The 27,912-nt window shown below is 38.4% G+C and overlaps 1 protein-coding gene and 1 non-coding gene across 3 annotated transcripts; both read left to right on the top strand.

Moving 5' to 3' along the window:
* The first annotated feature begins 130 nt into the window (after positions 1–130).
* Positions 131–27,714, top strand: LOC141444868 (gelsolin-like). 2 transcript variants are annotated; one of them, XM_074110588.1, is made up of 11 exons: positions 131–239; positions 12,262–12,333; positions 16,699–16,773; positions 17,587–17,779; positions 19,723–19,838; positions 20,702–20,879; positions 21,499–21,599; positions 22,091–22,204; positions 23,063–23,131; positions 24,610–24,672; positions 26,208–27,714. In XM_074110588.1, exons 2-11 carry the CDS (start codon positions 12,265–12,267, stop codon positions 26,277–26,279), a joined length of 1,050 nt encoding a protein of 349 aa, XP_073966689.1. In that variant the 5' UTR covers positions 131–239; positions 12,262–12,264; the 3' UTR covers positions 26,280–27,714. The 2 variants fall into 2 exon arrangements, with proteins under 2 accessions (XP_073966689.1, XP_073966688.1); XM_074110587.1 differs by lacking the exon at positions 131–239 and adding an exon at positions 5,141–5,269.
* TRNAV-UAC (transfer RNA valine (anticodon UAC)) lies at positions 18,621–18,693 on the top strand. Its single transcript has one exon. It is a non-coding gene; the product is annotated as a tRNA-Val (tRNA).
* Positions 27,715–27,912: the final 198 nt, after the last annotated feature.

Raw genomic sequence — 27,912 nt, 5'->3', positions numbered from 1 at the left:
GGAACTCTAAAAATACCTGCACATTTCTTATTACCTAAATACCTTATCTACTAGATATGGGGACTATCCAAGGTCAAATAAGAGCTGGATCGATGTGAATACAGACCATTAAACGCGGGAAACGTCAGACGACCTTTAAAAAACCATAGCTTCAATACGCTACAGCACACAAACAACACAAACAACCATACCCAGTCAGTGACAAGCCGGCGGAGAGGAAAGAAGTGTATCACAGAATCGTAAGTATCCATAATTTGATCAAAATAAAACAATTTAAAACGTTCTGTAGCGAAACAATGCTACAAAATTAATGACAATTGCAGTTTTAAGAAAAATAATGAATGAGGCTAAATTGTTTTAATTAGTTTTATTTTGACGTTTGCAAACGCTAATCACATCAATCACAATGTTTTTTTTTTGCATGCCGCTTTTGATTGTTTCGTGGAGGTTATGTAGAAGGCCGTTTTAGTGGATGAAAACCGTTTTAGAGACTGGCACCACGATCTTTATTTAACGTCCACTTGCAGGCTTTTTAATCTAGGTTTAAGTGGTCTTAAGTCCTGTCAGATCCATACAAGAACTGTCAGTTTAAGCCTTAAATCGAGATTAAAAAAAGTCTACAAGTCGTCCTAAGAATGCAAATGTTAAAGAAATAAATAAGTAAGTAAGTGTCCTAAAAAAAATCTAATAAGTCCTTCAGTTATACAGTGTGTTACCGGAGCCAGGCTTTTTTAAGGAACGTTAAAGTAACGTATTTCTGTAAATTAATTTAATTAATAAACTAAAATTCAGACTTTCTAGCAAAATGGTAATAAATTAAATTGACAGGTAATTATCAAAGTACCTATCTGTCGGCTGTCATTTACACTTAGGTAATAGGTAATTGTCAATGTACTTTGCTGTACATTGCTGGCAATTATAATTTTGTTAGAAAGGTAACAAAGTCTGAATTTTAGTTTATTAATTAAATTAATATCATTGTTAAGGTACAGAAATACGTTATTTTAACCGTCCTTAAAAAAAGCCTGGCTGACACACTGTATTATTACAAAATATTGGACATGTATTTTTCCTGTTGTCAATTAAATAAAAACCGGCCAAGAGCGTGTCGGGCACGCCCAAGATAGGGTTCCGTAGCCATTACAAAAAATCAAGTAATAATTTTCCAAGGATTTCGTATTGTGTACGGAATCTTCCAAGTTTACGTATAAGTATTTTATACCTTAAGCTGCTATTTACTCTTAAACTACTACTAATTCTCAAGCATCTTATCCGTTATAATTTTCCTTGTAAATTAGATATACTTACTACCATCCTGAATTTTTTAAATTTTTTCACCCAACAGTTTAATCGAAAACCCCCAATGATTTTAAAATACCCCTCACTATAAGGTTAGATAAGGGTAGTCGAGAAAAAAAAATCACCCCCACCATAAGTCTATGGGAGGTACCCAAAAAAAATTTTTGTTTTACTTTTTATTTTATTTTACCACTGTCGGCGTGACTGATAATGTATATTCATGCCAAATTACAGCTTTCTAGTACTAACGGTCAGACAGTTAGACAGACAGACGGACAGACAAGGCGAAACTATAAGGGTTCCTAGTTGACTACGGAACCCTAAAAAATGTTGAAGGTACAGCCATTTAGTGTCGCGTGCATGGGAGGTACCTAACCTTAAAAATAAAATATTTTTTTCGTTTTAACACTTTGTCAGCGTGACTGATATGTATATTCATTGGAAATTACCAGCTTTCTAGTAATAGCCGAGGACAGACAGACAGACAGACAGACATGGCGAAACTATAAGGGTTCCTAGTTGACTACGGAACCCTAAAAAACACATAATAATAGAATAGTAATTCGAAAAGGAGAACAGAACTAACTCTTACTTTAATATCCGCGACACTGAACACCGTCCCAAAGGGATTTTTTTATTTTACAATTAACGCCGCCACCAATCCCATAAATTGTAAAATAAGCATTCCTGTTGACTACGGAACCCTCAAAACCACGCTCTTCTTCCCTACACCGCGTTCCTGGTATATAATAATTACAAATGAACTTCCTCCTTTTATATTATCAACGGCCGTTTTTACAAAGTTCATTTGTAATATAAATATCCTCATCAGTTGTTTAGGAAATCGTTTTTCCAACGGAAATTTATTCCCTATCCAACAATACCGGGTGTGGCCTGTAATACAAGCAAAAAACTTAAAACATAGATCGTCCTCTTCAAACTGAACAACATGAGTTCAGCGACTTTTAAAAATAATAGAGTCGTTGACTTTTCCCTTTTTTTCACACAAACTATAAATACTGCTATCAATGTACGCCATCCTAGAACACAACTGACGTCGCCTGTCACGCTACAAACATCAAGCATTTTGCTTTACATTGCTTCTTCGAATAAGCTTAAAATTGTAATAAAAATTAAAGAACTAATTATTTTTAAAAGTCGCTTAAGTAATAATGTTCAGTTTGAGGAGTATTATCTATGTTTTAATTATTTGCTCATATTACAGGCCACACCCGGTATAATAAACGGCCGTTTTTATAGTAATATATAAATTACCTCATCAGTTGTTTAGGTAATCGTTTTTAGTAATCGTAGGTAATATAAAGTTGCCTTAGACTATCTTTCCACCTATTTGATGTGGAATAATGTACTATTACCCACGGTCCGCTTACGGCGACGTTATGACTCACAGCTTGTAAACAGTCGCTTCTTTGTTTGGCAATGAACTTGGCCTCTATCAGTAACATCGATAATGATGCCTTTAGACGTCCAATGTAAAAGTTTTTTGTTAAAAAAAACATTTTTAATACAAGTTTTTTTCCGACTGTACTTTTTGTTGTCTGTACTTGCATTGTCATTCAAACTACATTTTCGTAGGTACCGAATTTCAAGTCGATGCTATTGTTGAGGAGTTCCATTCTGCGGATGTCACCTCCTAGTAGATTATTGTATTGTCACCAGATTGTCATATTTATGCTGAATTTCAGGTCATTATCACTGGGAGTGGGTCAAATTCAACTTGCATGATTTGACCCACACATACATACATACATATGTACAGTCAAGGAAATTAATTTACGTCCCAGGGTGGAACCTTTTCATAATCAGATGTATGGAATGTCAATATGACATTAGTAAAACAAATAAATAACACCAGCCAGGTGCGAGTCAGAATCCGGCAACGAGGGTTCCGTGCCAATTTGAAATACCTATTTAAATAAAAATAAAAAATATCACGGGACAATTCACACCAATTGATCTAAGTAGTCCCAAAGTAAGCTTAGCAAAATTAAATTAAAATTAAAATCCATTATTTCATGTTTCTTAGACACATATGTTGTTAGTTTGACTTAATCTAAGTGTTAGTGATACATATATTATATTAAATTAATCCTAAATAGGGAGTTCACCACATTATGACACTAGTGGGGACATGTAGTTTCCCACAATGTGTCATATAGGCACAGTCCAGCCTGCCCGCTATCATTGACAGGACGCGGTTGGGGCTGGCGCGCACCCGGCGCACCAGGGATGCAGCGCGTTTGCGCAATGCCGCGTAAAAACAATCGACGCGTGCCTCCGCGAACATCCCTGATGCGCTACAGAAGCGAGGCAGCCCCATCAACACCCGGAACGCATTGTTGTACTGGACCCTGAGGGCCCCGTAGGCCCGCTGCGTATACTGTGCCCACAAGCTGCATGTATATAGAGAGGTACAATAAGCTCGAAACAATGTAACTTTCACCTCCCTCGAGCAACGAGCAAACCTGCGCGCGATCATATTTGCCCGCACCGCCAGGGCCCTCCGTTCCCTCTCAATGTCCATATTATCTTTGAGATCGGCCGCAACCACATGACCTAGATATTTAAAATGTTCTACCCTGTCGAGAGGGGTACCATTTAAGTAAATGTGTGGAACCTCGACTGTCCGATTGCGCCCGGCCTCAAAGACCATATATTGGCTCTTGCATGCGTTATATATCAGACCATGACTGGCTGCGTAGGTTTCACAAAACCCAAGCAGCTTAGTGTTATGGGTACTAAGCAACGGATAAATATAATTATATAGATAGATACATACTTAAATACATATTAAACACCCAAGACCCGAGAACAAACATTCGTATTTTTCATACAAATATCTGCCCCGACACGGGAATCGAACCCGGGACCTCAAGCTTCGTAGTCAGGTTCTCTAACCACTAGGCCATCTGGTCGTCAAAATATTATTTGTGTTATAATTATAATTAGAAATTTATACATACGGCTATACCGGCAATAGAAATAGAACCGTAACAAATATTCTTCTTGTTGTGTCAGATATTTGCTGGTTGACTTTACGCAATATGTACACATGATTCGGTCGGTCTCGCTCAGATGTATTTCGTCTTGTCAAAGCGAAAATTAGCTAAGTTGTTAAGGGAGTCAATCAACGTTTTAGTGTAGTTTGTTGCCATGGTAACGTCTCCTGAGGTACTTATTAAAAGTATCATGTTTTAAGGCAATGAGGGCTATCGTTTTTTGTCTCACTAGATGGCGCAGTTTTTAAGTATGGCTTTCAAAGTCTGTTATTACGGGCGTGAAAACAAAGTTTAGATTAAAATCATATTTAATACACTTTAAAACCGTACCATAAAAATATCGAGCATGCCACAGTGTTGCGTAGTCCCGTTTTGTTCAGAAAAAAGGGAGGACAAAGGTTTCCGAAAGACAAAACTGTCTCAAAACACAGACATTCATTGCCCCGGAACGCATAATTGCCATAATTAATTTCAGACATTGCAAAATATTCACAAAATTATTCTAATTATAAATAAACCCGCGTAGCTCACCCAAAAACTATGAGATTTGACATTTCGGAGACCTCACGCTACACTAGCGCCTCTAGCGGCGAATTCATACGCGATAGCCCTCATTCCTTCATGGTTCATCTCTTTAGCATGCTAATACATTACAAACATTTTTCTAACAAAGTTTATATCTGATTTCTCCTGAATTACGGGACACTAAAAAGTTGATATACCCGTCATAAATCATACAGCCGTCTAAAATGTGAAATACAGCACCATTAGATATACAGACCGTTGCGAATAGACCGGAGTTTACGGTTTACGTAAACACAGCATTGTCAATTGGCATGAATCAACTATTGAATGCTATTTTCATCTCGTGTAGTCGTGTGCAAGTCACTTTGCGAATAGTTTCGTCTGTTCAGTTGTCCGTGCGTACGAGTCTGCTGACCCTAACCCAGGTATGATTTTTTCAAGATAATAAAAAAAATATCAAGGAAAAGCTGACATAGACAACATACTGTATACATAAACTGTGCAATTCTGAGAATACTAGGTACATCTTGTTACATACATATTCATTTTATAACCTTTTTGAAGTAGTTTAAAAAATATTGCACGTACATTTTTTTCCTTTTGACAGTCAAACAAAAATTTATAAAAACAAGAGCGTGTCGGACACGCCCGAAATAGGGTTCCGTAGCCATTACGAAAAAATTAAGTAATATTTTTCTAAGAATTTCGTATTTTATACGGAATCTTCCAAGTTTAGGTATATTTTATACCTTAGGCTGCTATTTACTCATAAACTACTAATAATTCTCAAGAAAACTTAGCCGTTATAGTTTTCCTTGAAAGTTTGATATACTTACTACCATCTTGATTTTTATGAAAATTTGCACTTTAAAGTTGAATATTTCGCAAACAAATCACTGAATCGAAAAATCGTCTTTGCAATGGTTTTAAAAGTCCTATCCAACGATACCCCACACTATAGGGTTGAATGAGAAAAAAAATCACCCCCACTTTACGTCTATGGGAGGTACCCTAAAATTTTTTTTAATTTTTAATTGTACCATTTTGTCGGCATAGTTTACTTATATATCCGTGCAAAATAACAGCTTTCTAGCATTTATAGTCCCTGAGCAAAGCCGCGGACGGACAGACAGACAGACAGACAGACATAAATAAATAAAATAAATAAATAAATAAATCTTTATTCAAAATACTTTCTTACAAAATAATACAATTTATCTAGTAGACTTAAAAAGGAAAAAGTAACACATGATGCCTGAACTAGGATAATCCTGTGTCCTGTGTCCTGTGTGTGTGTGTGTACATGGCAGTGATGAAGAAGTTGTGGTTCAGTATTTGTATCTTCGACAAAGGTGGCGTAAACGAAGAAGTGTGTGGATACGTACATCCCTAAGTCGAAAAGAATATCAACTGCCGTATGTTTGTAGCTGACAACAATTACAAGAAACCGATAGAAAATTCATGGATTGATATCGTATGAGCAAAAGTCAACTTCCAACACAAATTTAACGTTTTGCATACAAAAAGACGCCAAGACGATGATACGCAAACACAAGTTTCCTGCACGTCGTTTTCAATGCGACTGATTTGCAACACGTTTCACACGGTTTCAACCTACCTATATGTATGTATATATAGGTATATCTTTACATATGTGTGATAAGGTACATGACCTGGCGGATGTGGAGTTAATGTACATCCCCTTGCATGCCTTTATACATGCATACTTATTTTTAAGTATTTATATTAAGAACAGTGTTAGAGAGCTAATTTTTTTTGTGCCAACAAACTGTCATGCAGTTTGGCAGATAATTTCTTTAAACAATGTATTCTGTTATTTGAGAAAATAATAAAAAATAAATAAAAAAAACTGGTTGCGTCATGTGCGGTCCCTCAAAGGAGTCTATGGCATAAACTCAAATGAAACTCAAAAGTGACTAGAAGTTGTAGTTTCATTGCAGTTGTGTTTCACCGTGTGTGCTGGGCCTAATCGCCTTATCAGTGCGGCCCCAGCCTAACGCTAAAGCCTTTGACACAAAATAGAACGGGTAAAATCACGCCGTTTTTAGGGTTCCGTACTTCATTATAAATGTTTTTCGGGATTTAATCACGCTACTATATTATTTATTGCTAAAAGTTACCCCTTACCCCCACCTAGACCTACATAGACCTAGACCACATGGCATTCTGTACCTCGGTATAAACGGAACGCGTTTAGGGTCACTTTGTTGTCCCAAATATAGGTACTCTGTCAATACCCATTTTTCAGGAACGGGAGGTTCCAAGCTGAACTGTACTTACTCGAGTCTGTTACCCCTTGGAGTAGTGAAAAAACTGGCAAAGAGCGTGTCGGACACGGCCAGAATAGGGTTCCGTTCCGTAGCCATTAGGAAAAAATTAAGTTATATTTTTCTAAGGATTTCATATTGTGTACGGAACCTTCCAAGTTTAAGTATGTTTTATAACCTTAGGCAGCTATTTACTCTTAAACTACTAATAGTTCTCAAGCAATCTTAGCCGCTATAATTTTCCTAGTAAATTTGGTATATTTACTACCATTTTGAATTTTTTCAAATTTTTCCACCCAACAGTTTAGATTTTAGAGGGGGAGGGGGACACTCAATTTTAATGATGTTTTTTCTCTTTAAAGTTGAATATTCTGAATCAAAAAATCGTTATGGCAACCCCCCAATGATGTTAAAAGACCTATCCAATGATACCCTACAGTGTAGGGCCTACACTATACGGTTACGGTTAGTCTAGAAAAAAACACCCCCACTTTACGTCTATCGGAGGCAGGGTACCCTAAAAAAATTTTTTTTACTTTTTTTTATTTTAACCACTGCAAAATTACAGCTTGTATATGTGTATTGTTGTGTATTGTTTCTGAAACTGTGAAGTATTCGGGATTTTTCCAAGAAATTGTGCAGAACCCTATAGGTTAGTTTAGCTTAGTTTAATAAAAATCCTGAAACATTTAGTTTCAGAATAAAATTCATTTGGCCAAATAAAACATTTGTGAAACGAATTATTTGTATAGAAATGATTTTATTTATATATTAGTGAACCGCGTTTCCATGAAAGGGAATTAAACTAGTTTTTATTTCGTGACAAAACCCAGTTTGGTATGAAGTTAACCCTATAGCATAGGGTTTCTCAAAGTGGGGTACGCAAACCCCTAGGGTTCGCTATTCGACGGTAGGGGGTTCGCGACAAGGTTTACGTGATGGTGCGCGCAAGACTGGAATGATTAAGATTGGTTTTGTGAGTCTTTTATATATATTGAAATAAATAATATAGGTACATTATATTATGATGATGATTGAAATAAAAATAACCTTAGTTTCTCCATCAGTCAATTTTATTACTATCTTGGGGGGGGGGGAGGGGTTCGCTGTCGTCTAGAAACTTTAACAGGGGTACGTGGAGCCATAAGTTTGAGAAACCCTGTAGCACACAACCAATATGAAAAATGTAAATAAAACTGTACCTAACATCTTTAAATTATTTGAGCAAAAATGAAACTCACGAACAGGGCTCTGCTTACTCTAGATATTTTTGTATAAGTACATACATATTTGAAGAGGACCCTCGTTGCGCGAGTCCGATGCGCGCTTGACCAGTTTTTGCAGCATGTCTCGAATTGTGTCCTTGAGACCAAAAGTCAGCGCAGAATGTAAAAAAACGTGTTTTCGTTTTATTTTTATCTTTTTATTGGCCTTTTTTTTATAGATGCAGCGTCGGTTGCTGTGGCATAATTTATGACTCGTCTCGTAATGTATAGAAATAGAATGATTTGGATTCCGTTTTTAGGGTTCCTACTAGCTGTTGCCCGCGACTCCGTCCGCGTAGAAGTATGAAATAGTACATTGTGTCTTAAGGGCGGTAAATAAGGAATTACGAACGAGAGCCTATTAGAAGCCCGAAGTCGAAGACTGAGGGCTTTAATGAGTCGATGTTCATAATTCTAGTACCGCCCGTGCGACATTATAATGTTTTTCATCACATTTGCGAGTAAAATTGTATATTTATTAAAAAAAAACTAATATTTCTTTAAAAATTGCCGATACCGCTGACTGCGCTCTTGGCAGTTCCAGTTCCGCGCCGAAATCCCTCCGCAGCATGCGCCGCGCGCTGCAGCACTCCATGCAGTAACAAACTCATTTACCGACCTTGGGCTTCATGACAAGTAAATTAGTACGGGCAATGACTCATTTACCGACCACGGGTTTCATGACAAGCACATTAAGGTCGAGGCTTTTATTTGGGGGGTTGCAACCAAGGTAGCCTGCATGTTACGACACTGTTTACGAGCAAGTGTGATGAAAAATAGTTTACATCCTATTCTCAGACCTACCGAATATACAGGTTTTTTTTTTAATAAAAATCGGTCAACCCATTTCGGGGGAGTTTGTCACAAAAACTGTGATCCGAGAATTTTATATATTAGAGATAAATATTTATAGTGATATTAATAGAAGTAACGTTTTTAAACTGTTAACATAAAGTTATCAGTGTCCGTCAGTTTTGTTTGAGTGCCTATTAATGCTGATAACAGTTTGACATGGAGCGCTTATGACTGGAGAAGCCTCGTGATTTTTATTTATTTATTTAAATACATAGTCAGGTTTACAGTTTGCACTAAAACGCTTAGCTCATTAATACTATGCTAAAAAAAGTTGTTTGCTAATATTTCATTTTTAATGCAAGTTTTTTTGCTGACTGTACTTGCATTGCCATACCACGATCCTGGCCGGACCACCAAGATTTCATTGCCGGATTATCGTATTGTCACCAGTTTTACATAAGTATGCCTAATTTCAAGTCAATCCGATCACTGGAAATGAGTCAAATTCAGCTTGCAAGGTTTGACCCGCACATACATACACAGATACATTTAAATCGTAAGTTAAATAAAAGCTTGTAATAAAATTCTTTTAGATAAAATTGTCCCCCAATCATCGGCAAATACGTCAGCCTCCTGGATTTCAGACAGAAAATTTAACAATGCAAATCCTTACAGGGTTCCACATCTACTCTAAATGTTATTTTGCACAAGGATTCTGAAAACTCCCCCATGATCTTCAGCATGCAAAGTCAAGTCAAAAAATATTATTCTATATCTAGTTTGTCAGTTATATTATCAAAAAATATTGGACACATATTTTCTTTTGTCAATCAAGCAAAAAATTACATAAATGAAACTAGTCGAAGTTGCGAACTTTGACACGCTTCATTGAAGGGGTCCGTCACGTCACGCTGTACTAGTGTCGCACGGCGTGACGGCCACGGAACTTTAACTGGCTATATCTTTTTTTTAATTAACAAAAGGAAAAAATACGCGTCCAATAATTTATGATAACTAACTAATGGACTAATTAATTTTTTTGGACACTACTAGGCAGAAAAGCTCATGTCAAATTGAAAGAGACATTTTTATTGTATTAAACATTGACAAGTATCTCATACTCGTACAACATTGCTTTTACTCAGTAAATTTTTTTTTTTAATTCTGATGAATAATGATTACTTAACTATCTAGATTCATATTTAAATTAATATTTATTGTATACTTCTACTGATATTGTAATTTTTTTCTCTTCTGTACTACATATAACCAGTTTGGTATTAAATGTAACCTTAGACTATGAGATAAATATTTAATATTTGTATGTTGCATGTACAGCAGAATATGCCTGGACATCAAATTGTATAACATCTATATTATGTAACCATATTTTATATCATCATCATCCCAGCCTATATATGTCCCACTGCTGGGCACAGGCCTCCTCTCAGAAAAATATTTTATGTAAATAAATAAATTATTTTATTATTATTATTATTAAAAAAGCAGCGTAAAGATAAACCAAAGCCAACTCCAGACATGAGTGCTTCGTGCAGTTTTAGCATTTAGAAACAGTGTGTGTTCTAGTTCTAGCTAGTCGTTAGCAGAGTGAAGGTGCAAAATTGAGGTAAAATGCTACTAATATTATAGTAAACTTGCGAGTGTTGTTGCATGTGTGTTAGTCTTTAAAATCCACCCACGCCGTGTCATACTACGACCGTAGTAGGAACGTGACAGGAACGGAATGTCAAGCGCATACATGACGCGACGGGGACGGTAGGTTAGGAAACGTGCTAGTAGTCATGGTCTCAAAATTTTAAATACGAAGAATATATTTTTGAATCACACGTTAATACTACGGTCATGGTACGATACGGTGTAATAAATAGAGATATACAGGGTGTAACATTCATATCGGTCAGTATGGGAAAGTCTGAAACTATAAGACGTATGAAGATATGTTCTTAGGAACCACGTCATCGATTTTAGTAACAAGACAAACTGTATTCATACATTAAAAAAAACTTGTACTCAGTTCGGGTATAGTAACATACATTATGTTTATTTGAATATCGGTAGTGTTGGTCATAAACAATAAATGTTACCTAATATAATACGATAGTCTAGATTGAATAAAGTGCATTGTATTTCATATTCTTTAAATAATGTAAGTTTTATTTTTTTGAATTCCCGAGCTAGGTACAAGTTTTTTAAAAATGTATGAATTCAGTTTTTCTTGTTATTAAAATCGATGACATGGTTCTTAAGAACAGATCTTCGTATGTCTTAGAGTTTCTGATGTGGGAACATAATTATATATAATAATATTGACTGACATGAATTTTTGACGACCAGATGGCCTAGTGGTTAGAGAACCTGACTACGAAGCTTGAGGTCCCGGGTTCGATTCCCGTGTCGGGGCAGATATTTGTATGAAAAATACGAATGTTTGTTCTCGGGTCTAGGGTGTTTAATATGTATTTAAGTATGTATCTATCTTTATAATTATATTTATCCGTTGCTTAGTACCCATAACACAAGCTTTAGTAAGCTTAGTTTGGGACCAGGTCAATTGGTGTGAATTATCCCGTTATATTTATTTATTTATTTATTTATGAATGTTACACCCTGTATATACTTAACGCTAAAACAGCTGGACGGATTTGGATGATATTTTGGCATGTAGGTATAGCTCTTATAAGACAATGCTTAATAATAAGATAATTGTAGGTGACTGTACAGTCACCAGCATTAATATCTGCCACAGCGGAGCGTGCAAAAATATCTGACACGTCCTTCCGGCCCTAGAAATAGTCGTATCAGATATTTATGCACGCTTGTTGTGACAGATATTGGTGCTGGTGACTGTACCTAGGGTAAGTGCACCAGTAAACGAACAAAGCTAGTGAATGAACAAAATGTACATTTTTGTTCATAATAAGAATTTAGTACCAAGTTTCTCCCACGCCTCATTTTTTTTCGGTTAGCACTGTTAGAACCATCATAGGTTCGGCTAAATTTGGTTTTGGCTTCTTGGTACGCAATGTTAAACGAAATATTTTGTTTCAGAATATGCCGGACGTTCATCCAGCCTTCGAAAATTGCGGGGTTAAGCAGGGTCTAGAAATATGGAGAATCGAGGTAAGATCATAATAGTAGATTGTACAACGAAGGCATAAAACGAGCCATTTTACTCGAGACGATCATATTGTAGCCACCCAAGCCAGTACGGTGAGTGAATGGATTTACACTCGGCTTTTCACTTCGATTGCGAGGAAAATAAATAAATATATAAATAGCACAATCAAAACAATTGTTCACTGGTATATTTTATTTATATATGTATTATTAGTTTTGTTCATTTATTAATATATTCGTATATTTTAATACTTAATCACGAATTATAAAAAAATAACCTTGTTTGTTCGTGGCTGTTGGCACAGTTTAGCCTTGATCTTAGACGTAGATTTTACTTTATACACTAGAGCATAAAAAGTTATTTTATGTCAAGATTGGTTTTTTGGAATCTTTTTGTATTTTTTATTTCAATTCCAAATTTTTACTTTTACGGTCATCCCGTAAAACCGAAATTGAAAATACAAACTGAAATATAGATGCACAGAAAAAACAGAAAAATAAGACCATCACTGGGAATCGAACCCAGGTCCTCGGCAATCCGTACCGCGTGCTATACCGCTACACCACTGATGGTCAACGGTACCATCACGAATTTCCCTATGCACCTCATATCTCAGCTTGTGTTTCTTACTTAGTTTCTTATGAGGTGCATAGGGAAATTCGTGTTGGTACCGTTGACCATCAGTGGTGTAGCGGTATAGCACGCGGTACGGATTACCGAGGACCTGGGTTCGATTCCCAGTGATGGTCTTATTTTTCTGTTTTTTCTGTGCATCTATATTTCAGTTTGTATTTTCAATTTTATTTTATGTCGCCTAGACCCAGCATACGAGTAAATACGAAGTTTACGAGCGTGAGAAGTGTAAAATGCATTTTAGGCACAAGCTGTATTTGATAACATGCCACCAACGTGGTTATTATTTATTTATCAACGCTATCGCTTTTGTTAATTTATAACCGTCCAAATCATTATAAACAGGATACGATTAACAATTATCCTATATTATTAAAAATTTAATTATTCTTACTTGTAACTATACTGAGCGCAAAAAAATCTGGCCCTCAAATGTATGTAATAATAGGTAATTTTGTATGTAGTGTGCCAAATCTTGTGCCGCTAAGTATAATAACGTACCTCTGCGTAAATTGTTTTTTTTTTAAGTGGTTTGTTTACGTGAAAGCTGTTTGATAAAAATCGGTTCCAGCAGGGCTACTACGAAACTCGAAACTCGAAGTTCGTGTCGTGCGGTCCCTCTGACACTTATACTATTTAATACGAGAGCGAGAGGGGCCGCACGACACGAACTTCGAGTTTCGAGTTTCGTAGTAGCCCTGCTGCCATTTTTAGATATTGAATTTTGAAATAGCAATGTGGGGGGTTTTTAACGTTTATAAGTTGGTTAGGTATTATACAGAATTTACCTCTTTCGAAATTGTAAATTGACGCTACCTACCGATAACTGCAGATTAAAATAACCTTCCATTACGTCAGGGTTTCTTAAAGTGGGGTCCACGGACCCCTTAGGGGTCCGCAGCATGTGTGTCAGGGGTCCACAGTAGGTCAGTCATAGATGAGAGTATGTATAAAGGGCCAGTCTGTAAACCTATTTAATAGAAAATTTCCAAAAAAAAATTTGACAGCGGTCCGCGGAATTGTTTAAATTATGAAAGTGGTACGTGACTGCATAAAGTTTAAGAAACCCTGCATTACATTGATCTACTTATTTCAGTCTTTCCCAAAGTGGGCGACAACGTCCCCTTGTGGAAGAGCTATGTAGGTGCAGTGTGCGTGCCACAGGTAAGCGGCGGTACGCTTACTCGATGACGTAGGTAATCCTCCATTAGTAAGTTTTATTTCCAGCTATCATTCTTACATTCCAGAATGAGGGCTATCGTTTTTTGTCTCACTAGATGGCGCACTGTTGCGTGAGGTTTTTAAGTATGGCTTTCAAAGTAAGTTATGACGGGCGTGAAAACAAAGTTTAGATTAAAATCATATTTAATACACTTTAAAACCGTACCATAAAAATATCGAGCATGCCACAGTGTTGCATAGTCCCCGTTTTGTTCGGAAAAAAGGGAGACAAAGGTTTCTGAAAGGCAAAACTGTCTGAAAACACAGACATTCATTGCCCCGGAACGCATAATTGCCATAATTAATTTCAGACATTGCAAAATATTCACAAAATTATTCTAATTATAAATAAACCCGCGTAGCTCACCCAAAAACTAAGAGATTTGACATTTCGGAGACCTCACGCTACACTAGCGCCTCTAGCGGTGAATTCATACGCGATAGCCCTCATTGAGCAATACTTACGGCATAATTACTGTAAAACAAGGAATGTCGCGACACTACTAAACTTGATCATACTCTACGCAATGTTGAACACGACCGGCATCGAGTGCGCACCACCGCTTACTTGTGGCACGAACGCTGCACCTACATAGCACTTCCACTTGTTTTTGTTCTTCCGTGGTTATACTGTTCGTGATTAAGTAAATCACAGATTACAGTATAGGAGTAGAAAAAGTTATTTTCTCAAACATGCTCGGAAATGTATGCGTTAATGTCACGAAATGGAGACATGAAGTTTCTCATTTATGGCTCCCTACCACCTCCCTACATAACTTCTTGACCTAGGCCATGAAGTACGAGTATGTATGAAAATCCATTATTGTCCGCTGCTCTAACTTTTTTAAACTTGCTTACTAACATTAAACTGACAAAGGAAAAATTACGAACAGTCAACCACCACTATACTCTGTAAGCATTTGCGATACTGCGATGCGATGCGATTTGGATGGATGGATGGATGAAATATTTCCTCACATTGTTTGAGAAAAGCACTATACAAACCTCGGCCAGAACAGGGATTGCTGGACTCGTTTTATCCGGCCTCGTCTACGACTTCGCCGTCTACCCCGAACTCGTCCATCAATCCCTTACTTCATGGCCTCTGCAGTAATGTATTATCTACACCCATATAGTAAATCCTCCATTATGCGCTCAAAAACCATAGATAATGACCAGCATTACGACATTTCTATTATGAACACGGCTGTATCGTAATAGGGGTTCTTAAAACACGAGTGTGGCTGCATACAATATTTTATCTACATCCATCTATTAAAACCATATATTAAATCCTCTATCATGTGTTCCGCGAACCATTGAGAATGATCTGCAATAACGAGAATTAGGTAGGCGTCTGCCCCACGAGCTGCGCCCGCTGCGCGCGCGACGATCGTGCTGGTGCTAGTGCGTGCGGCACGGCGCGCCCGGTGCTGTAATTATGTATGAAATCTCGTTACGATACAGCCGTGTTCATAATAGAATCCAATGTCGTAATGCTGGTCATTATCTATGGTTTTTGAACGCATAATGGAGGATTTATTGTGGGTGTAGATAAACCATAAACACTTATACTAAACACGTTTCAAGTGCTAGACACGTGTAAAATAATCAAAACATTTATTGCAGAAGCTCTTAGAATAAATAGCGCATAACATTGAGATAATGCTCACAAGTGGACTTCCCTTTCCACTTGAAATGTAATGCTTTTTGTAGCCCATATAATACTAGTATCTGGGCAAACTGAGCTTTGCTCGGAGTCTTCTTTGTTGGAAATTGAAAACAGAATTTTATTTATTGCAAGGTCATTCTATGAGGGCTACCGTTTTCGCGCTTACCAGTTGGCGCCACTGTAGACAAAGGTCCTGCCTGAACTATGGTAGTTAGTTTGTTTTTACAAGCGTGAACACAAATTTAAATTTAAATCATATTTAATACCTTAAAACCGTACCATAAAAACATCGAGCATGCCACAGTGTTGCGTAGTCCCGTCTTGTTCGGAAAAAAGGGAGGACAAAGGTTTCCGAAAGACAAAACTGTCTCAAAACACAGACATTCATTGCCCCGTAGCGCATATTTGCCATAATTAATTTCAGGTATTGCAAAATATTCACAAAATTATTCTATTCGCCCAAAAACAGTGAAAATTGACATTTCAGAGACCTCTTGCTACACTAGCGCCTCTAGCGGCGAATTCATACGCGATACCCCTCATTATACGTAAGCAGAATTTTAGCAGTTTTTGAGTTAGGGTACTTCCAGTTGTCCTAGAAACATGAAATTTGGTATGAAGTTAGCTCTTATGACACAACCAATAAGAATAATCTGAAAGTCTTTAGTTTTTAATTTCTTTCTGTTGATGTCAGTAATCATATGACCTCTGCGTATTTTTTTCTTAGAAGAGGTGCTTTACTTACACTGGATAATGGATATTCAAAAATACATGTACTTAAGTCCAACTAGCTCTTGGCCTAGTTCATTATTGTTTTAAATGTTTCATGCTGTTGTTGCAGGATTTCCAACCAGTGCCGGTGGCTGAAAGTTCTTTCGGAAAATTCTACACTGGAGATTCTTACATTGTTCTAAAGGTAAACCTGAAATAATTTTAAGATGATTTTTAATCAAGTTAGCTTAAGCGTAAATGGAGATTACTGAACCTGAAACAAATTCCTTCATCGTAAGTCTCGCAGTGGTGCCTTGCCACCTGTTCTGTTTAGTTGCTTTACCATTTTATTTCATGCTCATTTTTGGTGAATCGCAACAAGTTTATGTTTTGCCAATTTTGATGGTAATTTTCAAATTAAGACTTTTGAATATACTTAAGTTCTCAAATGAAACTCATAGGTATATTAAACAAGTTTACTAAATGGTCCAGTATTACACCAATAGTTTAGGATAAATAAAAAAAAAATCACATTTCACAAAAAAATTCAAACGTCCACCATAATTTGAAAAGGTGTCACCGAAATTTGATACTGGCCACCATAATTAAAAAAACAGCGTGACTTTACCTTTTATTATATATTTTTTCTATGTTTTTAAAAAAGTATATTGCTGGTGTGGGGGGAGGCTCCAATAGAGAGATCTCTCTCCAGGCCGATGTTATGCCTGGGGACCGAAGTCCGAAGGAAGAGCGTCGGAGCTTGTATATATGCGACCGCGTTGAGAAACTTCGATAGCGCGATGTAGAACATGGTAGGAGTTTCTATTGTTGTTCACTAGATGGCGTTAGCAGTCGCTACACTGGTATACTTTTGATAGTAACGAAAATATACTTTAGTAACAATGCACCCTTACACTCGAGGTCTTTTCTCCCCCAACGGTTATCTGTTCTTCGAGCGATGTGGTCCCCCCATTGCCACTTCAATTGGCATAGACCTTAATTTGGTTCCAATTTTCAGACGACCGGCATCCCCGCCTCCCTAACCTATGACATTCACTTCTGGCTGGGGTCAGCCACCTCCCAGGATGAGGCTGGTGCTGCAGCCATCCTGTCTGTAAACCTGGACGACGGCAGGTTCCAAGGGGCGGCAGTCCAGCACCGGGAAGCCCAAGGACATGAGAGCGAGCAGTTCTTGAAATATTTTCAACCGAGTAAGCAAGTTTTGTCCACTATTTCACTAATTCATTCATTCATTCATTCATCCCAGCCTATATACGTCCCACCGCTGGGCACAGGCCTCCTCTCAGAACAAGAGGGCTTGGGCTATAGTTCTCACGCGGGCCCAGTGCGGATTGGGAACTTCACACGCACCATTGAATTGCTTCGTAGGTTTGTGCAGGTTTCCTCACGATGTTTTCCTTCACCGCAAAGCTCGTGGTAAATTTCAAATGTAATTCCGCACATGAATTTGGAAAAACTCAGAGGTGCGAGCCGGGGTTTGAACCCACAACCCTCTGTTTGAGAGGCGATAGGTCAAACCACTAGGCCACCACGGCTTTTTTCACTAATATTATACTTAAATGCGAAAGTTCGTAAGTCTGTTTGTGTGTTACTTCATCACGTTTAACCGCTGAACCGATTTAAATGTATACCGATATTTCAAGTCCCCGGGCATGACGGCTAACGCTGGTTCTGGGGGGCTACTACGAAATTCAAAGATCGAAGTTTGTTTCGTACCGTCCCTCTCGCTCTCGTGTTAAATAGATAAGCGTCAACGGAACGGCAGATACGAAGTTCGAATTTTGGACTTTGTTGTACAGCAGCTTTGTAGTGCGGTCCCTCTGACACTTATACTGTTTAATACGAGAGCGAGAGGGGCCGCACGACACGAACTTCGAGTTTCGAGTCTCGTAGTAGCCCTACTGGGCCTGAGAAAGGTATAAAGATATTAGGAAGCTAACATTATCAATGGTGATGACGACATGATGTGAAGTGAAAGTGTAGCTCGATACAAATGTATGCTTGGAGCAAATTTTCGCACATCATTGTATCGGTTCCGTGGTGTAGTGGTTATCACATCTGCTTTACACGCAGAAGGCCGCCAGTTCGATCCTGGCCGGAATCATATCTTTTTGTATTTTTTTATTTGATCATCTCGGCCTATTTACGTCTCACAACTAGATACAGGCCTCCCCTTAGCATGAGAATGCTTGAATTGTAGTTCCCATGAGGACCCAGTGCGAATCAGGAACTTCACACACACCATTGAATTACTTTGCTAGTGCCGCTGGTGATGCACGTTTCTTCACGGTTTTTTTATTTATTTAAGTACCTTACTTTAAATTCTTAAGTAGCCTCAGTATCTTTTTTTTAACTACGAAAATTTATTTTTTAAATATTATCAATGAATAGTGGTTATTTAAAGTATTCTAGGTTTTTTTTATTATGAGAGGGAAGCAAACGAGCAAGCGGGTCATCTGATGGGAAATGATCACTGCTGCCCATGAGTACTAACTACTCAAGGAGAGTCATTGGTCCGTTGCCGGCCTTTGAAGAAAGTATAAGCCCTTTTTAACCCCCGACCCAAAAAGAGCGGTGTTATAAGTTTGACCGCTATGTGTGTCTGTCTACAATACAATACAATACAAAGACTCTTTATTGTACACTAGAAATAGTAAGCGATACAGAAAACATATACACAGAGAAAAAAATACAAGGCAAGCAATAGGCGGCCTTATGGCTCTATCTGTCTGTCTGTGGCACCGTAGCTTTTTTCGAGTTTCTAGCGATGGTTCTTAGACCTGTTTCATCAAAATCGGTTGAGCTATTTTTGAGATATTGAACTTTGAAGTGACAAAGTCGGGAGTTTTCCAACTTTTTGTTGGTTAGGTTATCTTGAAAGTAAAAAGAAGTTGGAGAGCCAAACTTAGCCATACTTGTCATCAAGGACACGTAAAAAAAAGGGCAGGTGCTGTAAGAGCTCGTTCCCACTTGTCGGGTGTCGGATCCGATTCGTGTCGGCTGTCGGTCATTTCTATAGAAAATCGTGTCGGGCAAGTGTGAATAGCTTCATATAAAATGTTCTGCCACTGGAACTACCGATTAAAATCCGAGCCCGATAACCGACAAGTGAGGACCAGCTTTTTTTTTCCAGCGATCCGTTACCTGTCTGGCGGCCACGCGTCTGGCTTCAGCCACGTGACCACCAATGCTGGTGCGGAGACCAGGCTGTTCCAGATCAAGGGCAAAAGAAACGTTCGCGTCACTCAGGTTAGATGTCTATTTGCCAAGAGATGCTAAGTGAATGCCGACGTCATCATTATCAGGCCGACGCGTCTGTTCCAGACGAATTTTGGCGTGTTGCTTGTGCACGTCTTTGGTGGCTGACTAGACCGATGCGAGAGCGACATGTTCGTCCACAGGCCAGACAAGAGAAGTCTGCGTATGTTGGTGCAGAACCGCCTTCTGTCTCTTGTCAGCAAGTGCCTTGAGCCAGGTTTCATCGCAATACTTGCGACCCTCTAAAACAAGTCATGCCTACGTAGATACCACGAAACTCAGTCCACGTGGTGACAAGTGACTCCCGTCATACAGTTTGCGATGGTTAAGGTCACAGCTAATGAGCTCTAATGAGAGCCACCTGCACCCGACCAACACCGCCTCGTAGTTCGGCGTCCACTCGTTGTAGACAGGTGGTCCACGGGTGGAAGCCAGACGCCACGTTGTCAACGAGTGGACAGTAGTGTACTATGAAGGGTGGGTGGAGAGCGCCGTATCGCAAACGTGCGAGCAGCGGGCTATCACCGAGTGGTCCACTTTCAAGAGCTAAAACGTCATGGTTCGGCTCGTATCGGCTCGGCCGGCGCCTGCCGATGCTTCTACGTCTTTTTCGCTCTTATTGCATAAAGCTTTCTCTTTTCCCTTCTATCGGGTTGGTATCACAACGACTATATTGTAAAAAATGACCGAATCATCATAAGGTCCAGATCTCAGAAGGACTGCTATTGCAGATTCCACGTCGATAGATGTGGGGAGACCCTTATGGTCTTTAGTGTTGTGGTGTGCTTATTCCGGGTTTGATGATGATTTCACAAGCGTATTTTTAGGTTGTTTAAACTATTATTTTATTCCAGATTGAAGCGCACGTGTCAAAGATGAACAACGGCGACTGTTTCATCCTCGACAAGGACCACAATATCTTCGTTTTCGTCGGCCAGAAGGCCAAGGGTGTGGAGAAGATGAAAGCTATCTCTGTGGCCAATCAGATCCGGGACCAGGATCATAACGGGCGGGCGGAGATCGAAATCATTGGTATGATAAATTTGTCTAATGGTGATCGAATTATCTAAAAATATCATGGTGTATTTTTTCCGTTTTTATGCTGCCATTACATTATGCCAGGGTTAATATATGAAAAACTGGTGTGCATCAGGAAGTAATGAATGCAATGGGACAGACAAAGCGCTCAGAAGAAGACTTTGAGAGTTTTGAAATTCTTGGAGGAGAGATGGAAAGGTTTAGCTGGACAGAAAGGAATACCAACGAAGAAGTTTTTACTATGGTCAAAGAAAAAAGAATCTTACTGGAGACCATAAATTGCAGAATGTGAATATGATAGGTACACTTGATTCGACATGACAATTTCTTTCTAAACCTGCTGATAGGAAAAGTAGAAGGGAGGCATGACGCTTTCGGAAAGACCATCTTCGGAAACTTGGCTGAAAGTTTTTTTTTCCTGAACAAAAGCCGCGGATGATGGATGCAGGCCGGATGACCGTGAGGTGGATTGCAGGCCGCTTCCAACCGAACCAACTGGAAACCTATGCGGGAGGCCTATGTCCAACAGTGGACGTCCCATGGCTGATATGATGATGATAGCCAACGCTCGGGTCGCATTTGCAGTTTGAATTTATTCATCTTCTTCTGACAGATGCTTACTCCAGCGGAGATGACTCGCAGAAGTTCTTCGAAGCCCTCGGCTCGGGTGACATGGACTCCGTACCCTCGGACGAAGAAGGTGGTGATGACGAAGTAAGTACTATTACAGATAGTATAATACGTAGGCCAAACTTTGGCTTATCGGTGGATGATAATGGATGAATTTGGTATGACATATTCAATGCGGGGAAAGGCACAAAAAGCCCCTTACGTGGCCAAAGCTCTGTGCGGCTGCGAAGTATACTTTCGTACGGTGCGGGGAGGGTATCTTGGACAAACGTTGGTCATAGTCAAATCTTTGCTAATAGACCTAGGCCCCTCACACGCCCCATCCGCACTGAGTGTCTACTAATGGCAACAGGTAGTTATATGTGCCGCACATTAGCCGGGATAGGCAATTGTCTTAATTACAGATATATACCTAGTTGCCATCCACGAAGACGCGTGATTTTGTCAAAATTAGACATTAATGACATTGTAATAAGAGCCACGGCACGCGTCATCATGAATGACTCTACCTATAAATGATCATTCGTTGATAACAATAACTTTCCAGCCTGCATAAAAGATATTTGAATTCACAGGACTTCGAAAAGGGTGTCACGAAGGAGGTGAAGCTGTTTGAGATCTCCGATGATTCGGGTAGCATGACGGTCACAGAGAAGCCCATCGAGGGAAAGGAGCAGCTCGATTCTGGGGTAAAAAAAAACTTATGATACTTGACACCAATGAGGGCTACCGTTTTCGCGCTCACCAGCTGGCGCCACTGTAGACAAAGGTCCTGCCTGAAGTACAGTGGTTAAGTAGTTTGTTATTACGGGCGTGGTAACAAAATTTACATTTCAATCACATTTAATACCTTAAAACCGTACCATAAAAATATCGAGCTTGCCACATTGTTGCGTAGTCCCGTTTTGTTCAGAAAAAAGGGAGGACAAAGATTTCCGAAAGACAAAACTGTCTCAAAACACAGACATTCGTTGCCCCGTAACGCATATTTGCCATAATTAATTTCAGGTATTGCAAAATATTCACAAAAATTATACTAATTATAAATAAACCCGCCAAGCTCACCCAAAAATCACTTTGACATTTTGGAGACCTCTCGCTACACTAGCGCCTCTAGCGGCCAATTTTATACGCGATAGCCCTCATTGACCTAGTTCCAAACCAAGCAAAGCTTGTACTATGGATACTAGGCAACGGATAAACATATGTGTATAGATAAAGATATTAAACATCGAAGACCCGACAACAAACATTGGTATTATTCATACAAATATCTGCCTCGGCCGGAAATCGAACCCGACCTCAAGCTTCGTAGCCAAAGTTCTCTAGCCACTTAAAGGGATCTCTTCCAGTTGACCTTTGAACAATTTAAAGGACTGCGGATTCGGTCGAACCTTTTCGCTGCTAATGTCAGATTGATAATCCACACATCTTCCAAAGGGACCATCGAGGAATTGAACGAGAAAACGTTCCATCCTGGTACAAAGATCCGGTATCCTAGACGGTACCTGAAAAAGTATAATGACTAAAACGTGGTTTGTTTTCAGGAATGCTACATTCTAGACGCCGGGTCCAGCGGCGTCTACGTTTGGGTTGGAAAGAACTCCAATACTAAGGTATGAAAATGAAGCTGCAGATTTATTGTTTTTTTTTCATACCTAGGCATTTAGGTTTTGAAATGAGGAATAATATTTTTATATTATAAAAAAAGACCGCCTCGAATCGTTCCTGGCGCAAAGGTGCCCAACACGCTTGCCGCGTTGCTGCGTTGAACGGCGATAGATAGCCTTTGCATCAAGAACGACTCGGAGCGAGAGTCTAATCCACGGTCCCGCAGCCGGCGTCCTACCTCTTTAAATAAAATTTGTGTTACAAGGTCGACAACGCAGCCGACGAAGCCAGGAAAGCCGGCAAAAAACTAAATTAAACATTATTTTTGATTTTCCTTCAAAAATAGTAAAAAATCTTCTTGTGAATAATGCGAATGTGTGACATGTATAAACCAGTGGAAACGTTGACATTTTGTGACATAAAAATAGTGTATTTTAAAAAGAACTAACAGAAAATACTATTGAGTTTAAGCCAAACCTAATAACCTAACTATGCAGGATGGCTCATTTAGATCGGTCAGTATGGGTAAGTCTGAAGCTATGAGACATACGAAGATCTGTTCTTAGGAACCACATCATCGATTTTAGTAACAAGAAAAACTGCATTCAAACATTAAAAAAATCACCAGGTCATTTTGGAAAAAAAAAACTTACATTATTTCTATTTGGATATCGATAGTGAAGGTCATGAGCATTAAATGTTACTAAGAGACACGCTATTAAGAATGAATTAAATGCATTGTTGTCATATTCTTTAATAATGTAAGTTTTATTTTCAAAACGTCCTGGTTCGATTCCCAAGTTGAGTACAGTCACCAGCACCAATATCTGACACAACAAGCGTACATAAATAAATATCTGATACAACACTATTTTTTAGGGCCGGAAGGACGTGTCAGATATTTTTGCACGCTCCGCTGTGGCAGATATTAATGCTGCTGACTGTACAAGTTTTTTTCAAATGTATAAATGCAGTTTTTCTTGTTATTAAAATCGATGACATGGGTCCTAAGAACAGATCTTTGTACGTCTTATAGCTTCAGACTTTCCCATACTGACCCATCTAAATGAGCAACCCTACGGTATTTGACAACTCCTGATTTTGCCATATCTTAATATTATTATGAAAATATAGATATACAGATAGTGTTTAGCGAAGAGAAAATTTAAATCGGTTGAAAATTGGATTTATAGTATTTTTTTGAAAAATCTATATACTTACATGTCTCTTTCTCAAACGCTTTTCTCTATGCAGCAAGTATGGCGGTACTGGCGTGTGACGTCACATGCCAGTATGTCTTTCTCTGTCTAATCTTGTATTTCAAACCTTTATAACTTTGTTATTTGTAAAGGTAGCTTAAAAATTGTTTTTTCTATTCGATAACAGGCATTGTGTAGTTTTAATTTATAAACCCTGTATACAATTCGCCTAAGTCTTAGCCCTTTGATGTGGACTTAATTTTCTTTCTTTCTTATTTTCATAGGAAAAGTCGGAAGCTATGAGCCGCGCTGAGCAGTATCTGAAGTTGCACAACTGCCCTGCCTGGGTGAGCATCAACGATATTGTTATATCCAACCTGTATAATTACCACCTTAGTAATTTTATCATTATCATCATCATCATCATCATCATCATCGTTGTCGTCAGTGAACTAAAAGAATTTCCTTGCTCACCCGCGACCTTACGATAGCTAAGCTTATGCAAAATATGCGTGTTCATGCAGTTCCTCCTACTGTAAGAACACACACAAATCACACAAACCCATCTATCACCACCACCACACTTCACTGACGCGTTTCGAACTCAACCAGAGCTCATCTTCAGAGTGACACAACCGCCTGACAGCTGAGTCTAACAACTGGTAGCATGGTGTACGGTTGTGTCACTCTGAAGATGAGCTCTGGTTGAGTTCGAAACGCGTCAGTGTAGTGTGGTGGTGGTGATAGATGGGTTTGTGTGATTTGTGTGTGTTCTTACAGTGTGGAGGTGGAGGAACTGCATGAACACGCATATTTTGCATAAGCTTAGCTATCGTAAGGTCGCGGGTGAGCAAGGAAATTCATTTAGTTCATTGATATGGACCTCCGCAAAGTAACGCCTGATTCAATAAATAAATCGTTGTCGTCGTCGTCGTCGTCATCACCATCATCATCATCATCATCATCATAAAAAAACAAATCTTTATTCAATGTAGACTAAAACAAGAACTTGAATGTAAAAAAATCTACCACCGATTCGGAAGCAACTCTGTTGAAAAGAATCCGGTAAAAAAAATCAACGAAGTATATTTTTTTTAAGCAGTTTCACTTAATCATCCTCGTAGTCATGATCACGGACCGAGATAGTCCACTGTTAAACAAAGATGAAGGAAGAGAGAAAGAAGAAGAGCTCCTTTAGAACGCCACAATGAATGACAACCCACCACTTGCAACGGTTGGATGTCTTACTATTAATTTAACTCCTTAGTCAATAGAAGATAAAATAAAAGAAGCTAAGTACAAAGTTGAAGAGCTGGTCAAGTGAGAGCCGGACTCACGCGCTGAGTGGCCCCTACAATTTTAAAAGCAAATTGAAAATTTGGTATGGACATAGTTTGGGATTCTGATGACATAGGATAGTTTTCACAAGCTTTTATTACTTGTTTGGGTCAAATCTTGGAAGCTAAATTTGACCGTCTTTCAGTGGTCAGATAAATTTGACATATTTTCTTGGCTTATGTAAATCTTGTGACAATACAATAATCTGGCAGTTACATCCTGTTAGTCCAGCCAGAATCATCTCCTCAGGACGGAACTCCTTAACGGTTAATAGCATCGGCTTGAAATTTGGTACGGAAATGTAGTTTAGATGACAATAAATAAATAAATAAATATCACGGGACAATTCACACCAATTGACCTAGTCCCAAAGTAAGCTTAGCAAAGCTTAACAATGCGAGTACAGTCAATAAAAATACAGTCAGGAAAAAGCTAGTATTAAAAATGGTTTTAGCAGAAACTTATTTTTCCGGAAAATGTTTAGTTCCCCCTGCTATAAACAGGTAGTATTATGCATTTTTTTTATTAATAACCCTTTTTTCAGGTACATGTATCCAAGATTCCGGAGGGCGTGGAGCCGACTTCATTCAAAGTGCATTTCCCTGACTGGTCATAGACTAAAGTTCTGCACACAATCATCGGAAATATCTGTGCACCTGACTATTAGAAGTCACTAAAACTTGAGAAGGAAACCATATTTCAGCAAATGAGTTGCACATAAGTAATATTGCCGATGTATTGTTACTCCCAAAGATAGTGTATTAAAGATTAAAATAATATTAGTTTTTGCACGCTTTTTTAAAAGTAGTTGAATAAGTAAATTTGAACCTACTACAGTCAACTAATTCGATATCCTGGGCCACCTTGGAACCTATCATAGTAAATATCTTTTATTTGTCTATACCAATATGTTAAACGAATGACATAATCATAATGTCATAATGACACGGTTCTGTGATGGTCTGGGAATCTAATTGGTTGACTGTACAATCGTGGAAACTGAAACACGTACCGGGTTGGACCTTTTATTCAATTTCATTTCATTATTTTATGATCCCTGCCTCACCGGGACGCCATGTGCAACTTGCAAGCTTTTTGTTGAGGGCCTTAAGAGACTTTTTCAGTATAACTGATTTCCAGGGCCGTCTTTCACCTGTTAGAGGCCCTGGGCACAACATGCAGCATAAGCCTGCAGGGCTACTACGAAACTCGAAACTCGAAGTTCGTATTGTACCGTCCCTCTCGCTCTCGTATTAAATAGTATGAGTGTCAATGGGGCCGCACGACACCAACTTCGAGTTTCGAGTTTCGTAGTAGCCCTGCTGACACTAATACTACAATCTAGATAAACATATCACAATTTAGATAAACTAGTCATGATATTTTACACATTTGCTTTTAAATATTGTATTAAATGTCGTCACAGTAACCATATTGCATCATAAGTATACTTAAATATAAATATTACTTCCTTTCCTTTTTTGCCACTTTGTATTTTTTTAATGTTATAATTACCTACTGAAAATACACGCTTTTAACTTTTAACGCACAAAATTCCGAGATGTTTTTCGTAAATAATTATATTTAAGTAGGTAGGTAATAATTTAAGTTTTCTGGCATTTTGCATCGCACTTTACAGATTTTTTTAAGAGAGAGATATTGACGGAACATACTGGATACTAATATTCAAAGTTGAAAGCGAAAAATATGTAAACTACAAGACTGTATTTTATAAATTAAATATTTTTCATTTTGTATTCTTGTTTTTAAATACATTAGTAGGTACTACACACATACACACAAAGATATCAATTAAAATACATTACTATAGAGTACTGCCACTTTTTTAAATGATAAAAAACTCGAATGAAACTATAAGTAGATACCGAGATACTCTTTCTTTTACAAAATATGTAAAACGTCTTTAAGTAAGGCGGTTTCTCAGTTATATCATAAATTGTTATACCTTTGGAACAGCGATCAACATATTAATGTAATATTTTATAAGTATTCTTACGTTTTATAAATAAATAAAACATACACGCACACTGCATTTTACTTTCCTTTATATCTGGTTGACTGAGCTTTGTTCGGAGAGTTTTTAGAATTCCGTTGTTAACTATTAGGAACCCTTATAGTTTCGCCATGTCTGTCCGTCTGTCTCTCTGTGCGTCCGCGGCTAAGCTCAGCGACCGTTAGTACTAGAAAGCTGTAATTTGGCATGAATATACATATCAGTCACGCCGACA

Source organism: Choristoneura fumiferana, chromosome 30 (genome assembly GCF_025370935.1).
Source record: "Choristoneura fumiferana chromosome 30, NRCan_CFum_1, whole genome shotgun sequence".
Taxonomy (NCBI): Eukaryota; Metazoa; Arthropoda; class Insecta; order Lepidoptera; family Tortricidae; genus Choristoneura; species Choristoneura fumiferana.
Note: the sequence above shows the minus strand (reverse complement) of the source record. Positions and strands in the feature narration are given on the sequence as shown.